The following is a 16,460-nucleotide window of genomic DNA, read 5'->3' as shown; positions in this document are numbered from 1 at the left end:
CAATAGAAATAAATAGAAAATAAAAAGATAAAAACACCGTCACTGTAATAAAACAACCGCCCAAAACCGTTGGGGGATTATTTAACCAGTTTTAGAAAGTTTATTTAAGAGCATCCCCAACCGTTTTGCAAATAAGCTTTGCATTCATGTATTTGCAAAAAAATCTTAAAAACACTTGTCCAACGGTTTGGCATTTAGACTTTGCAATTTTATTAACTTGGCAAAAAGAGAGGAAGGATTGACATATATGCCAATCCTGTTCACACTTGGCATTGGTAAATTGGCGCGAAGTGATTAATGCCAAACCATTGGAGATTGCCTATTTTCATCTTTGCCATATTTTTTTAGACTTGACAAACTCCCTTATTTGCCAAACCATTTATGTAAAATGGTTGGGGATGCTCTAAGGGATAAAAAAAAAATCTGATTTTATAGTTTAAGGGTAAAAAAAGTCCACCCTGAATTGTTGGGCCATTATGTAAACTTTTTCCTTTTTTCTAACACAGTGATGAACAAAGATGTCTAGTTCAAATACTGCTCTTAGTTCCTACTATTTTTGAGAGAATTGACCCATGAATGCCCTGCGTGCATCCCTGCTGGATCCGCCGCTGCTCCAACACCAATTGTCAAGTGGCAACGTTAGTCGTCTGTAAACTCTTGTGATCCACACCTTGGTCTCAGTTATCTCACAAACTGCATCCAGAACTGGTATATTACCGACGACCTCCTCTTTCATTCCCTTCTGATCTTTTGACATCGCTGTCACTAACTGCATCCTGCTTTGCTTGCTCAAGCGACGGAATTAAGTGGCATTGAGGCACATCACGCGCCTCTTTTTATCATTATTAGAGGAACCCGAGTCCTATACTAGTATTCGGTCCGTTTTCATCCCTAGTCGTTTGCCATCACATCCTTTGTTGCTTGCAGCATTTATACAACTCCCATTCTCACCAAACAATTTTAAGGCTTGTTTAGTTCCCTATGGAATACAAAATTCAAACTATTTTAAAATGACAAAATGTAAAATGTCAAAACTTTTAAAGTTATATTTAGTTTCATCCAAAATGCAAAATTTATTGCCCTTATTATGGCCTCTTGAGGTTCTTTTGGGTTTTTTGCCTCTTAAGGCAAAATCCAAAATGGAGAATAGCCACCATTTTGCCAAAAATTTTGCATGGTATTTAATTTCATTATGCAAAATGGAAAAAGTCTAATTACCGCCCTGAAGTATTGACATGTGTCTAACCTAGACCCCCAACTACAAAACCGGGTAACCTACACTCTAAAATTTGGAAAACCAGGCAACCAACCCCCCGGGGCGGTTTGGGAGGCCGGTTTTGACACGGTGGCGTCCAGCGTGTCACTGGTTTTGACACGGTGGCGCTGGCGAGGCCGTTGCAGGGGTGGTGGAGGTGGCTGGCAGACGGGCCCCACATGTCAGGCATACTCCGTCGCCTCCCCTGTGGGGCCTGTCCGCCCATTCTCACCACATGTGGGGCCTGTCTGCCAGCCACCTCCACCACCCCTGCAACGGCCTCGCCAGCGCCACCATGTCAAAACCAGTTACACGCTGGACGCCACCGTGTCAAAACCGGCCTCCCAAACCGCCCCAGGGGGTTGGTTGTCTGGTTTTCCAAATTTTAGAGTGTAGGTTACCCGGTTTTGTAGTTGGGGGTCTAGGTTAGACACAGGTCAATACTTCCGGGGGGTAAGTAGACTTTTTCCTATGCAAAATGATGGACCAAAACTCAGAATTTTAATTTTAGGATGGAAGGGGAACTAAACACCCCCTTAGTTAATCACCGCCACAAGATGATCCTTCATCTTTCTCTAGTAAAATGATCACCAGAGCCCCTGCCGTGGAGTACCCACCATCCATCTAGTCACAACTCACAAGCCTAACAACAAGTGATCTCCAAAATCACGTTGAGGATGAGGATTATCATCAGAAAAGCAAAATAAAGCAGAAGGTAGCCACGACACTAATTCTACTAGTATTATAGGCAGTTTAGTATACATAGAAACCAGATCTGCTGGATACACCGACAACAACTCGCAACACAAGTTCATCTTCATCCGGACGTAGCCGGCCAAGTTCTGTTCTGGCTTCCTACTACGCCCATTGTGGGCCAACACACTTAGGGTTGGGCTTTGTCTACCGAATAGGCCTCCCATCGCGCCGAGAGCCTGAAGCCTTATCCACAGCATCCTCTCTTTCCGGCTCCTCTTGTTCTTCAGCAGCAGCAGCAACACCACTTGCAGGACAAGAGCTGCGTGCAATAGCCAAAGCTGATTAGAGACGTTTATTATTCCTGCTACATAACACTAACTTCATGCAAGATTAATAAGGTTAATTCATGCGAACTGACATGCAAGATGCACACAACACTCTCATGATGACATCTTGACATGCATTCTAGGGTAACAAGCAACGGTGCTAATAAACCTCCCAGTCATCACTTTATTCCATCGGCGCGCAGCCTAGCTAGACATGCACTCCTATGGCATTGCACTGTAACAGCTTCACACAATAAATCCACTCCCAAGTCCCAAGTCAAGCAGGTCAAGCATCGCCAAGCACTGCATGCTAAGTTTTCGGTATATTGGAAGGTTCATAACAAATTAACAATAGGTACCTGACCTGGAACTGGAACCATGTCTGGCCAGTGGCAACAGGCACCTCAAAATAGCATGCCAACATCTGTCACCATTTCCCATCTTACTGAGAGAGGTACTGTGCATGGCCCCCTCATCTCAAATTACTCCGACACAGGGGTGGTGCTAGGGTTATTCTTAGGTACCATGCATGTATTTTTTTTAACACGATGAACAAAGATGTGTAGTTCAAAGAGTGCTCTTAGTTCTTACTATTTTCCAGAGAAGTGTTCTATGAATTGCCTGCGTGCATCCCTGCTGGATCTGCCGCTGCTGCTCCAACACCAATTGCCAGGTTCCAACGTTGTACCACTTGTTGGTCTGTAAACTCTTTTGATCCATACCTTGGTCCCGGTGATCTCACAAACTGCATCTGGAATTGGCATGCTACTACCAGTGACATCATCATTCCCCTCTGATCTTTTCACACCGCTGTCACTAACTGCATCCGGAATTGGCGTGCTGCCGATGGCCTCCCCAGTTGCTTTTGCTTCATCTGATTCTGCAACACTGATGCCCTTTATTCTCTCCCTTGATTCTGCAACACTGATTCTGCAACACTGATCCAGCCTGGCAGTTTCAAATTCTACTAGCAGTAGGTCTCTTATTCTCTGCCTTAGACTAGATGCTTCTTCTGGTTTGAACCAACTGCGACTAAACTGTGGAATACACAAGAGTGCCGTATCAAACATCTTTGTCAGTCTTAACAGCTCAAAGAAACAGCATGGCAAGAACTGAACAAGTACAGAAAGCGGGTGGCAGCACTAACCATGTCGAGTTTATCGGCTGTGAACCTTGCTGGTGCCTCTTTTATAAACTGTTCAATGTAATAAAGCATGAAGATACCACAGTCGTACGTGTTATTCTGCTGTGGAACCTAGCAGTTGTTAAAACCATGTTATATTGATTTACGAGTAAACTGTACCAAGTAATCGCAATCTGAACAAATATTTAACTCAAACGTCTGGAAACCTATCAATATATATACCAAGAGGAACTGGAAGCACTTTATTATATTATTACTTTTTGCAACATTGTTAAACTGTATGTACCTGGACAGTTTCCTTGCGTATATCACTTAGAAGACACGGCCATGCTGGCTCTGCAACGGATAAGAAGCGCCATTCCGTTTCAATGTACCTGTAATATGTGTAGTTGACGCTATCAATGTTGTGCAGAGTACAGTAGGTCACTTACACTAAAACTCAGCAGCAAGCTAGTCTGCCATGTTTTAGAATTTCTTGTTTCCGAATAACAAGTGTGAAAAATAGCTAAAATCTATCTGGATAACTATAGCTGAGATTGTTACTTGCCTCGCAACTATGTTCAAGATCTTATTACTGCGATGCATCCCTAGGGAGTCCAGATGAAGTATGATTGGTTCTGAAATTTTCTCTTTTGGAGGAAGGCAAATGATTACCAAGCTCCAGTGCTCCCTGGTTTACAAACGCAAATAGGGAAGTCGCCATAAAATATACTATTTAAAAAGTGACAGCATGAAAAAACATGATTGTAGGTTTCACGCATTCAGCATATGCTAAAAGGCAACATTTCAGGTGACAATAAAAAATGGGTTTAACAGCAGAGCAATACTATGGTACACCCATTACCTGATAAGAGGTAATCCTTCAAAGCAATCTAAACCTTGATTTATTGGATTTTAAAATTCAACAAATAAACAAATAATGTAAGAAAACAAAGAAAAATCTAAGTACATCCCGTAATCAGGGGAACCTTCCCCTACGTGATTTACACACAAGTGGGGGCCATCGCTTTCTAAGTTTATGTGCAGCTCAATTTATATACAGAAAAGGTTATTTTATATATTTTAATTTATTTTTGACAAATAATTATATGCAATGTTAATTACACTAAATAAATTATGTAATGTGAAGTTGCAAAATAAAATGGCTTACCATATTAAAGAGATTACATATATGTATCTATTAGATCAAAAAATGATTTTTATATCTAAAACTTTTCTTATCTATCTATTTTTACCAAATTAATTAACAAATAAAACTTTATTTCACATATTACCTACTAGGAAGTAATAGATGATCTTAACCATCGGATCTCATTAAATGAACGGCTCATAATCATTTGCGTGTACCATAGGAAAGCCCAGCAGCAATACAAGGATAAGGAGAACATTAGGAACCTCTGAGCCACATTCCTAATATGATAGAATACAAAATGGATCCACATGAACCATGAGACTTGCTAACAAGCTAATAAGGTCTTAAACTTATACGTGTGTGCCTTTGAGAATAAATTATATTGATAATAATTGTATTTTGGCTTCATAATGTAAATGTCTTATGCAGTATGAACTTACTTCCCATGGATAGGCAAGATGATGTATGCATTATTGAATATATTGACACTTTTCCACCATCTTCTCAACATTGGGAAGTCACTCTAGAACAAAATCCAATGGAAGAAGTAAACTTTGTCACATAGGATAACATGTTATGGTAATATAAAAAACTTGATGAATAAACAAGTAGCACAAAAGATAATGTCAACACATGAACACAAAAGAAATGAGATTAGAAAATTGGGAGGAATTTTTGTTAGAAAAATAAGATGATCAAATTTTGTGGAGGACTAGTGGGAAAGTAGTGCAAATGAGCTATATTGAAATGTAGTTGAATAAAACTCAAGGATGTGTTTAGTTGCCTTTAACCTGCATTGTGTATTGTAAATGAGTGGAAGCATGATGAGTAGATGCAATGAACTAAAAAGAAGAGTGTTAGATTGCACGGGCGGATGCAGTGACCTGGTATACACAGATGCAATGACCTTGCAAAGATGTTTGGTTGTTATTTTTTGTATGAGCAGGTGCAGCGCCCACTCCACCTTACACTGACATGTGGGCCTATAGCAAATGCAATGCATCCACCAAGCCTGCATGTGAGACAATGACCTTGCAAAGATGTATGTGGCTTGCACCCAAATGGAGATGATGGTGTATTTCTACATCCACCCGTGCAGGCAACCAAATGCCCTTCTTTATAAGATTATACACATCTACCCGTGCAGGATGACCTTCATGCGAGGAACAAACACATCCCAAAATATGCACCCAACCGATAAGCAATCCATATGTCACAAGGCACAAGAAAAAAATGGCAATTCCTCACTCAAGAAGGCGGCTTGGTTAATTGAAGTTTCACATTCAAGAAGGCGGCTTGGCACAGTGGCTGAGTCTGTCTACTTATGTCTTGGAGGTCCTAGGTTCGAACCAGCCTCCTTGCTGAATACGAAAGGATAAGGCTATCCAATGGCTTGGAGGTCCTAGGTTCGAGCCAGCCTCTAGAAATTTATTTCTGCAGACCTTGCCTTGTATGGGAGCTTTCAGAATTTGGTACACCATTTTTTAGTTATGGTCCCACACAAGAAAAGAAGAAAAAATCCCTTCCTCGGACCTCGCCTTGTATGGGAGCTCTCAGAACTGGGTATGCAACTTTTGAATTTTAGCCCCACCCAAGAAAAGAAGGATCTACCTCATAGCCACTAGTGAGGAAGAATATAAAACTGCGTATTCGACACCATTGATCCTATCTCCTTCCAATAATGGTTGTGCGCTGCGGCACAATCAATGAATGAACCCTTGTTGAAAGGTTTTACCTTGCAGGCCATTTTGGTTGTGGCTTCTTTTGAAACACTAAAACAAGTGTGTGTTAATTTTGAGTCTAAGTACAATTGTGGTCTGGGATCCACATGAAGAAGGTCCAGTCTGGTTCTCGGCAGGAGCTTCCGGTTTGTGCTCTATAATATCATGCCACACATCTTTTGTTTGGATAGCATTTCTCTCAGATGTGTCGATATGCATGTTTAACTATTTTATTTGGTGTCCGTTTTTCTTCTTTGTGTTAGGGTACTAATGATCTATTCCTTCTTAACAAGGATGAGCCAGCTCTTGACAGTTTGGGAAAAAATAACTTAAATTTATTACAAGGCGCTCATGTATTATGTACAAAGAATAGTATAATTATCCCAATTTTGAATAAAGATATAATGCAAGACATTTGGTAAGAGAAATATGACTTCATCACAAAAAAGATCATACCGGCTGATACAATGATTTTTCAAGCTTTCCAAAAAAATATGTGTTGAATATGTAGAATTTGTCTCTGAAATTTTCATTACACAATCTGGTCCTTTCGATGTACCTGCACAGCAACACCGCACAAAGAATACAGAATGCCATCTTAATACCTATCATAGCTCAGAGTTCACAAAATACTACTGTACAAAATTCTTCAGCTAAATTGTCCACAGAAAATAGTTTGGTGGTGTATAAGACAGTACAACGTGAAACAGCAGTAGAAGACCAAGCATTAAATTTCTTAAAATAGTAGCAAGCATTAACACCTAAATACTCTCATAGTATCCCTTTCTTTGATTACTTCTTATTTGTTCGAAATATAAGCGATACATTGAAGCAGTTTGAGGTAAAAAAATCATAATATAAATTTAATACTTACTTGATGTAGAAGTTTATCACGTGTGAAGACAAAAATACTTGAGGATCAAGACATTTAATATCACATCTGGTGATCCTGACAGCTTCTCGATCATCTCTGTTGAATTCACATAATAAAGTCATTGAAAGGTAAAATGAACATTGACCATGAATTCATGATCTGCGGAGAAAAATGCGCAATATTCACCTTGATGGGTAGTAGATCTCTGGTTCATTCCTGAAAACACAATTGGTTGAGTTAAAACATAAACTAAAAGGTAAGCTAAGAGTGTACATGATGAATACAACACTAGAGAGGAGCTTACAGTCTATCAAACATCTCACGGTTCACTTCTTCCTTAGGTTTCATATCTTCATCATCCAATAGAACCACATCTTGAACCTTAATAGCCACTCATACAAATAAATGTATAAGTTCAAAATTACATGTAGAAGTGGTGCTAGGATCAAACTACTATGAGAAAGCATGGTAGAGCACCCAATAAATGGACCAGCTCTTGACAACGTGACATATTTATATGACAGCCAAACTTATTATAAACAAATAATACCATGGTAAGTTATTAATGGAAAGTATAGCGGTATCTATGAAAGAGCACAATAACTACCAAACCTTTCTGAACACAAGATTTAGTGCAAAATACAAAACTTTGTAACCTCATGTTGACTCTATTTTTCTCAACCTTACCATCCTTCAATGAAAAGGTTTCCTCATTGGAGCGAGGCATAGTATGATGTCATTTAGAAGACGAAGAAATGAGATTCTCACAAATAAAAACTCAATAACCAGATTTAAATAGCCGTGTATCTAGGCAGCTCGCCCAACCAACATCGGAGTACACGAGGGTGTTCATAGAGTTGTGAGAGAGCTAAAGACGACAGGCTAATAATGTGTCATTCACATACCACAGTATGCTCCTGAGGATAGTGCATACGCAACCATGCTTGTTGCATAGCATGTGTGATAATGTCAGGGTGAGTGAGAGTGAGGTGCCGGAGGGTGCTCACAAGGTTCCTATAGGGGCTTCGATCAGCAACAGGTCTTCCAACTTTGGCTGTCAGCTTGGACCTAGGGTTGCAGTTTGTCATCTTGGCGTGTCCCTGAATTTCAGCAGCATATTTCTCTTGGGAGCTGTGATGGGAAGAAGGAAATAATGGAGTGGACCAAGGTCTGTCATTGCAAACTCTTGCTGGAAAGAGTTGATGATACAACAAAGAAGAGTTGTAGTGGAAGCAGTGAGGTTGATGTTATCAACATAGAGAAGCAAGTATTCCATATCGCACCCTTGGTTGAAGATGAACAGTGAGGGGTCACACTTGGAGACCTTGAAACCGATGGAGAGAATAAACTCTAGGAACTGACTGATATAGGCATAGGGAGCCTGTTTGAGACTGTTAAAGGACTTGTTGAGGCAGCAGGCATGATGGGGATTGGCAGGGTCAACGAAGCCAAAGGTGGCTGACAATACACCACCATTTCTTGAAGGACGCCATTGAGAAAGGTGTTCTTTACATCGAGTTGGTGCATAGGTCAATAGCAGTTTTCATTGTCGCTGAGTTGATGATGAGGCTGAAAGTCTCATCGTAATAGATGCTAGGTTGTTGTGAGAAACCACGCAGTATGTGCCTTGTGTTGAACCAAGGAGCCATCGGAGTTGTACATGTTTTGGTACACCCATTTGCTAGAGATGATGTTGGAGTTGGGAGGTGGGACAAGGTCCCATGTTTGGTTGGTTATGAGAGAATTGAAATCCTTGACCATGTTAGCATACCAAAACAGATCAGCGAGCGCACCATGGTATTTTTCAACATTGGAGAGGGTGGGTCGATGATTGAGGCACTATAGGTGAGGTAGTCCTTGGCAACGCAAATGCCCTCTTGGCATAGGTCAGCTAAGCTACGTTGTAGCTTGTGGGACAAAATTTTGAAAAAATCAATATTAGGATAAAACATTCAACATGTTTGCAGCTTAAATTTTCACACCTATAAGAGAAGCGCACCACCCTCTAACTATCTCAAGCTTTGCCACTAGCATAGATAGACATTGGGTGTGAGTTTTGGATAGCCTTGATACTGCTATGCGGGCACCGATAGGCCATTCTGACTCCCACGCACTTGATTTGGGGTCTCCAAGTAGGCCTTGGTGCAGGGAGACAACAATCATCAGTACAATAGTAGGAGCGACGTGCAGCAAGGAATGCATGTGTGCAAGACTGTGCGTGGCATAGGGGGTGTGCCTGGCATGGAAGAAGCGACGGGCAAAGGGTAGGCATGTGCTGAAGAAGACTATACGGATGCAGTTGTATGGCTGTCGGCTGATTGTAGCAGCACCTCATAAAATAGAGAACATGCTGCACAATGATTCAATCATGATGGGTTGTGTGAGCATTGGAAGACAAAGGGCAGGAGGATGCAGCAGTCATCCTCCTCCAAACACTTTTAGGAAGAAGAGACTAGTGCGGATCGATCCGCATATGGAAAACATGATTCATAAAAAAACATGACATGATATAATCACATATATAATTAGTAGACAAATGGAGGCAACAATATCCTTTGTGGTTTGTGGGGTATCGAAGAAGGATGCACTTTGTAGACCGAGGAGCAAGTTTGTGGGGAATTGTGGACGAAAGTTTAGGATAACATCGACATCCAAAAACCCGAAGGTGACCATATGATGGTGAAATTTAAGGTTTTTATGGGAGGCGATTAAGGATGTGTGTTGATGTAAGAAGTGCTTGAGCCCAAAACTTAGGAGGTAGACATACTTCAAAAAGCAAAGCTTGGATGATGTTATTGGTAGTTCTAATGATGTGCTTGGCTTTACAATTTTGTTGCAATGTGTAGGGATAGGAAAAAGCCATTGGGTGCCAAGGGTGAGGAAGAAATCTTGAGTGAATGTGTTCCCAAATTATTCTCCATTGTTGCATTGGATCAAGAGAATTGAGTATTTTGTGGTGTGTAGAGACATAGGCACTGAAATGCCAAATTTTTGTACAAGACGGAAAGCCCACAACGATGAATGTAATCATCTAAAGAAACAAGATAATACTTGTTGCTGGATATACTTTTAGTTGGAGATGTCCATACATCACAGTGAAAAATATGGAAATATTTATTTGTGTGTGACAAAGAAGACTAAAATAGAAGCTTGGTATGTTTTCCTAATTTACATGCATGACAATTGGGAGTAGCTGATCTATTGCAAGAGATGGTGTTTGTGGAGGTGAGGTGTTGAAGAATAGAAGTTCCAACATGACGAACATGATGATGCGAGAGTGTGTTGTCGATGGATGGCATAATGAAGGGGTGGCAGTGCTAGAAGGATAGGGTCGGTTCCCCAAAGCTATTGCAATAAATCATCACTATCTTGGTTTTAAGATCCTTCATAGAGAGGCCAAAAAGGGTATAATTTTTTTCTCAAACACACAGGAGGATTGCGTATCATTTCATTAATAAGTAGAAAAATCAGTCTCAATTCATGCCAATTCCATGACTTGGGTTAGTTTTTACATTCACACCCTTTTAGTTAGATAAAAACAACGTAGTTCTACTAATGTCCTAGAAGAGAGCCCAGTGCCTTGGCTCCAGCCATCGCTCAGAGGTGACCTTGGTAGTGCACCTCATGCAACACAATTGCCTCTTAGGGTCAGATGTTCACAAACATGCATCTATTCCAATGTTTCTAGATCATCCAAGAAATGAAGATCACTATTCCTTCCTCGCTGCCTTGGACATACTGCGTGTGCTTCATCGTCATCTTCTAAAGGTGCAAGGACATCCAGTCCTAGATGATGAAGCACAACAAACCACACTAGGTGTGAGAACATGCAAGATATCAAGACTTGGTCAATAGTCTCACTCTCTTTGTCACATAAAGGGCACCATGGAGGGTGAGGCATTCCACGGTGAGGCAGGTGTTCTATCATCTAGCATTACTTGTGTGCCACCATCCAGAGAAAGAACTTGCACTTCAACAGTTCCCAAGTGTTCCAGATGCGCTTGTGAGGCTAAAAACAGTAGCACCATTGAGGAATCAATGATAGGTGAACATGGTGGTATACAGACCAGAGCTCGACAGACTCCAGACTAGAGCTTGATCGACTCCATTCATGGATGTCTTCTTCGTCCACATGCAGCTAAAATCATCCCAAACACATCCCAAAGTTGTAGATAGTTGACAGTCACCACAACCGAGAGACCTCCAGAAATGTCACGAACTTAGGTCGAATCTTGAACTACCTCATCCACATTTCATCATCCCATAGCATGCCTTTTGATGAAGGGATCAGATCAAGCACTTGCCACGGAACCATAGGTCTGTCTAGAACTTTGTGTTATACCCATTTCCTACCATAAAAGTGATCGAGATTGCAAATATGGATTAAGCACAAGCGTGCATCGCAACATCAAAAATATTCCATGGCCGTGTATGATCTGTATTGCTCAACTACAACCAACGCATTCCGAGAACCCCATCCCAAGGTCTACAAGTTGTGGACGCCAAAGCCTCCCAACTTGATCAACCTGCAAGCCATTGCCCAAGCAATTGATCAATACGTGCCACTAACATCCTCATGTCCCTTCTAGAGGAATGCCCGATAGCATTTTGGGTATCTTTTCAATGATGGGTTGTGATTGTGCCTTGTCATTTTCCTTATCGACAGCAACAAACCAAATATTTGCACGAGAATTCCTTGATCTACATGGAAGGATTATAGTGGTCACTAGGAGCTCATCACCCTAGCACCATATTGTGACCACAAAGCGCTCTTGGCCACATTTGTTTGTAGCCCCGATGCATCTCCAAACAACTGTAGGATGGCCTTGTTTGTTGATAAGTCCTCTGATGTTGGCCGAATGAACAAGACAACATCATCAGCATACAATGAGATGTGATGCACAATGGGGTGGCTACAAAGTGGTTGCAGAGATGGTAAGACAAGAACATTGTTTAGATAAATTGGTCCACAAAGACAGGATTGGAGTAGAGCCAGAGGCAGTATTAGGTGAGAACCATCACCAACCATGACTACGAAAGGAGGCATGTGTTGAGGAGTGGATAGATGATCACCAGAGTTGGAGGAGAGATGCTAAGAAGCACCTGAATCCATATATATCATGGAGAGGTGGTGTTCACTTGAAGGGCCATGGCATTCATTGGGGAAGAGCAGTAGCAATGGTTGCAGATAGTGTAGTAGTAGGATATGCTTGTGGGTGGTCACCCATGGTAAGAAAGAGAGGATCATGAATTAGGCTGGTAGCATGAAAGAAGACAGGGGGGACAAATTCTCTATTATTGTAGGCAGTACTTATAAAACAGTGAGTGTACATGCAAAGGAAATTAAAAATACAAAATATCCTCCAATGTAGCATAACTAATACAGCCTATAAGATTACATGCACATACAATCTGCTATTAGGTCCCAAAATGACTCAGATAGGCAAACTAGTAATGGCTAGGATAATGCCATTCTAACAATTAGTATCAAATACCAACCTTTCGAGAATGAACAGAAGATGAATTCTGAAGCTGTTGCTTCCTCCTGCATAGAAGGATGCTGGATTAGAGAGCTGATGATTGATACTTCTAAATGGAGTGAAGTAATAAGTTATAAATATACTAATTTAGTATATCATACATGGCAATGGATATGACCATACATGCACAATATGCAAATGCCTATGAAACATAACTATTAAGAAAAGCAGAGAATATCTTCAAAAAGCATACAAATTTCTATATAAGGTCACATTTTCATTAACCCAAATGGTTGTACAGAGTGCACGCATAAAATCATATAAAGGTAATAACATAAATAGCTTGTTTGTAAACAGAAGGAAAATAGATGCCTACCTCTCAGAGAATTTACTGGGAAGTGAACTTTCATAATCAGACTCCTCTTGATCAATGGCATGAGCCCTCCGTTTGTTCATGGGAGGTTTCCTTTTACCACCATGGCCTTGACTTTTCCTTTTATTCATGGGTAGCTGCATTCACAATTCCCCCATAAGTCACAAGTGTTCAAGACAGAGATGCCTATGGATAAACAAAGACAGAGAGAGAAGGGGGTTGAAAAAAGTGTATTTTACCTGGCCACCATTCTTCTTCTGCCCACTAAACTTGAGGGATGACTTTGAACAGTGTTCACGGTTCACATGTGCTCCCTGCTCATCCTCATCTACCAGACCTATACACACAAATGAAACATGACAAATGAGTGACTGGTTGTATGTTATGGCCGACATCACGTATCAACGTCGGGGCCGACCCAGTGGCTAGGCCACATCGGTGGCCAGGGGCTAGACACTCAAGATAGGCTATCTTTGGATATTTTTCCTATTTCCATAATTATAGGATTGTGATTGATTTGCTTGTATGGTGAAGGGATAAATACCCCTTAACTCTTATGGAAATAATGAAGCAACGCAATATATATTCTTTCCTAGCCTCAAGGGCCATCTCCAGAGCCTCCCTTCTGCCTCTCGCGACCACGCACACTTGCTCACCCTAGCGACCCTTACGACCTCGGCCTCCCACCTCGTACCCCTACGCTCTTCGCAGTCATGGTAGCTAGGATCTAGGATCCTACCAGTGAACAACTATAGCAGATTTAACGAATGATTTATTCGGATATTGATACTCCGCATAGATAGCATGCATTCAGCGATAAATTCAATAACCTCATGACATGAGCCCAAGTTCTCCCAATCCACCGTTAACCACTTGTAGACTTTTTTCTGCGATAGTGCCTAGACACGTATTAACCACTTGCAGACGTGCAAGGTTAAAAAAATGATAACGACAGCAAGCGTAGGAAACTTACTGAAGTCATATACGCCCTTAGATGCAGAAGGATGATCTGGTCCCAAACCAACATCAGCCTGCAAACCAAACGAGAAATGGTACTATGAATAACCAATGCAATGTAGCTCATAAAGGGAGCGCACAAAACCTAGGCGCACACTTCAAGAACTGAACACGCACAGATAATCAAACAACACAGCTCGATGCAAGAGCACAAGCTGAGCAAGATAGGGATGCCTGTAGATCAACAAAGCAATGGTTGAAAAAAGTGTATTTTACCTTTCCATCATTCTTCTTGTCCCCACTAAACTTGGGAGATGACTTCGAGCAGTGTTCATGGCTCACATGTTCCCCCTGCTGATCCTCATCTACTGGACCTTGTCACAAATGAAATATATCAAATCAGTGACATCTTGTATCAGTGAACAGCTACAATAGATTCAATGATTATTTTGTTCATTGATACTCCACAGGGATAGCATGCATTCCCGCAAAAACTCAATAACCCCATGACATGAGCCTAAATTATTTGAATCCAGCTTTAACCATCTGCAGATGTGCAAGGTTAAAAATGGTAACGACAACAAGTGTAGGAATCTTACTGAAATCATCGACGTCCTTAGAAGCAGAAGGAACGTCCACATCTGGTCCCAAACTAACAGCAGCCTGCAAACCAAGTGAGAAATGGTACTCTGAATAATAAGATGGGATGTAGCTCATAAAAGGGAGCGAACAAAACCTACACAGTATGCACACAACTAAGGGACAGAAAGCACACAAATAATCAAACACCACAACTTGTTTTCGTTGCAAGAGCACAGGAGCGAGCTAGCAGGCTTGCATACCTTGGTCGTCGCACGGGTAAGTCGGAAGTGCGGCTCATCATCAACCGGCGCGTCGGAGCCAAAGCGCCGCTCGAACTCGTTGTGTGGCTCCTCAAACCTTTCGCGGCCGCCTGGAGATGTGGGGGCTTGCAGCCTTGGCGCGCGGGAGTCATTGTCGGCGTCGACTGCACCGTCGTGAGAAAAGGCGGCCAGAAACACGCTATACCAGTCGATGTCGCTCTGCTTCCGCACCATCGTCACCTTCGATGATCAGCCTACGATCGAGGAAGGGGAGATTCAAAAGGGAGTAGCGGGTAGGTGGTATGGGACTGGCCAGACTAGGGGGGTTTTGTGTTCTAGAGTTTGCGCATGGGATACGCATGCAAGTGTCCCGTTATATTTGTCATTTTAACTTTCTAACTAGGTAGAACAAAGACTCTCTAAACCTTGACATACGGTGTGTCCAGGTACATGAGAACATGCTGTGAATCTAGACACTAAAACACACTGCAAGAACGAAGGATAAAATAGAGATTTAATAATTAGCTCCTTTAAATTCAAATGGGATCCAACTAATAGTTTAGTTGATTGTTAGCTAATAACCTAATTAACAATTATTTCATTAGTTGGGCAAAACAAACTAATAGTAATTAGCTGCTTTCAATCCAAAGCAAGATCTTGCTAATAGTTTAGCTAATTGTTAGCTAATACTCAATTAAAAATTACTTTACTAGTTAGGCAAAATAAGATAATAGTAATTAACTGCTTTGAATCCAAGTAGGATCCAACTAACGGTTCAGCAAGCTAATTGTTAGCTAATACCCAATAACAATTATTTCACTAGTTGGGAAAAACAAGTCAATAGTAATTAGCTACATTGAATTGAAATGGGATCCAGCTAATAGTTTAGCTGATTGTTAGCTAACACCCAAATAAGAATTATTTCATTAGTTGGGCAAAACAAGGTAATAGTAATTAGCTACTTTTAATCCAAGTAGGATCCATCTAATTGTTAGCTAATACCCAATTAAGAATTATTTCACTAGTTGAGCAAAACAAGCTAATAGTAATTAGCTTCTTTGAATCCTAGCAGGATCCCGCTAACAGTTTACCTAATTGTTAGCTAATACCTAATTAATAACTATTTTACTAGCACTACAGGAATTCACGGGTTTGCCGACAGCTGAAAGCTGTCGGCGAAGCCCCTTTTACAGTCGGCGAACAGTTTGCCGACAGGATTTCCCTATTCCTGTCGGCAAAACCCTGTCGGAAAAAATCCTGTCGGCAAACAGGACTTTGCCAACAGCAATTAGGGCGCTGTCGGCGTCCTTTCGCCGACAGCCACGTGGTCTGTCGGCGAAGTGAACGGCATCGCCGACAGCCAGGGCTGTTGGCAAAGCCAGGTTTGCCGACAGCCAGGGCTGTTGGCAAAGTGAGGGTTTGCCGACAGCCAGGCCAAGATAGCTGTCGACAAAGTCCAAATTTTTGCCGACAGCCAGGTAAACAGGGCTGTCGTCAAAGTCCCTACCAAGGCTGTCGGCAAACATCTGCTGTCGGCAAAAAATACACAGCTTTGCCGACAGCTATGGTCAAAGCTGTCGGCAAAGCTGGGATTTTTTTTTACTGTTTCATTGCATTCGAATCACATTTATAGCATATATATATACCACAGCTCACGTTT

At 41.4% G+C, this 16,460-nt stretch overlaps 1 protein-coding gene across 1 annotated transcript; it reads right to left on the bottom strand.

Annotated features, from left to right (window-relative positions):
* LOC8070121 (ubiquitin-like-specific protease 1D) lies at positions 2,156 to 15,034 on the bottom strand. The gene is made up of 16 exons (XM_021466133.1): positions 14,801 to 15,034; positions 14,558 to 14,621; positions 14,235 to 14,332; positions 13,005 to 13,138; positions 12,648 to 12,693; positions 7,453 to 7,529; positions 7,335 to 7,364; positions 7,149 to 7,244; positions 6,731 to 6,833; positions 4,994 to 5,076; positions 3,969 to 4,091; positions 3,708 to 3,795; positions 3,425 to 3,532; positions 3,000 to 3,314; positions 2,637 to 2,701; positions 2,156 to 2,270 (listed from the first exon to the last, which is right to left on the bottom strand). Exons 1-16 carry the CDS (start codon positions 15,032 to 15,034, stop codon positions 2,156 to 2,158), a joined length of 1,779 nt encoding a protein of 592 aa, XP_021321808.1.

Source organism: Sorghum bicolor, chromosome 8, assembly GCF_000003195.3.
Source record: "Sorghum bicolor cultivar BTx623 chromosome 8, Sorghum_bicolor_NCBIv3, whole genome shotgun sequence".
Lineage (NCBI taxonomy): Eukaryota > Viridiplantae > Streptophyta > Magnoliopsida > Poales > Poaceae > Sorghum > Sorghum bicolor.
Note: the sequence above shows the minus strand (reverse complement) of the source record. Positions and strands in the feature narration are given on the sequence as shown.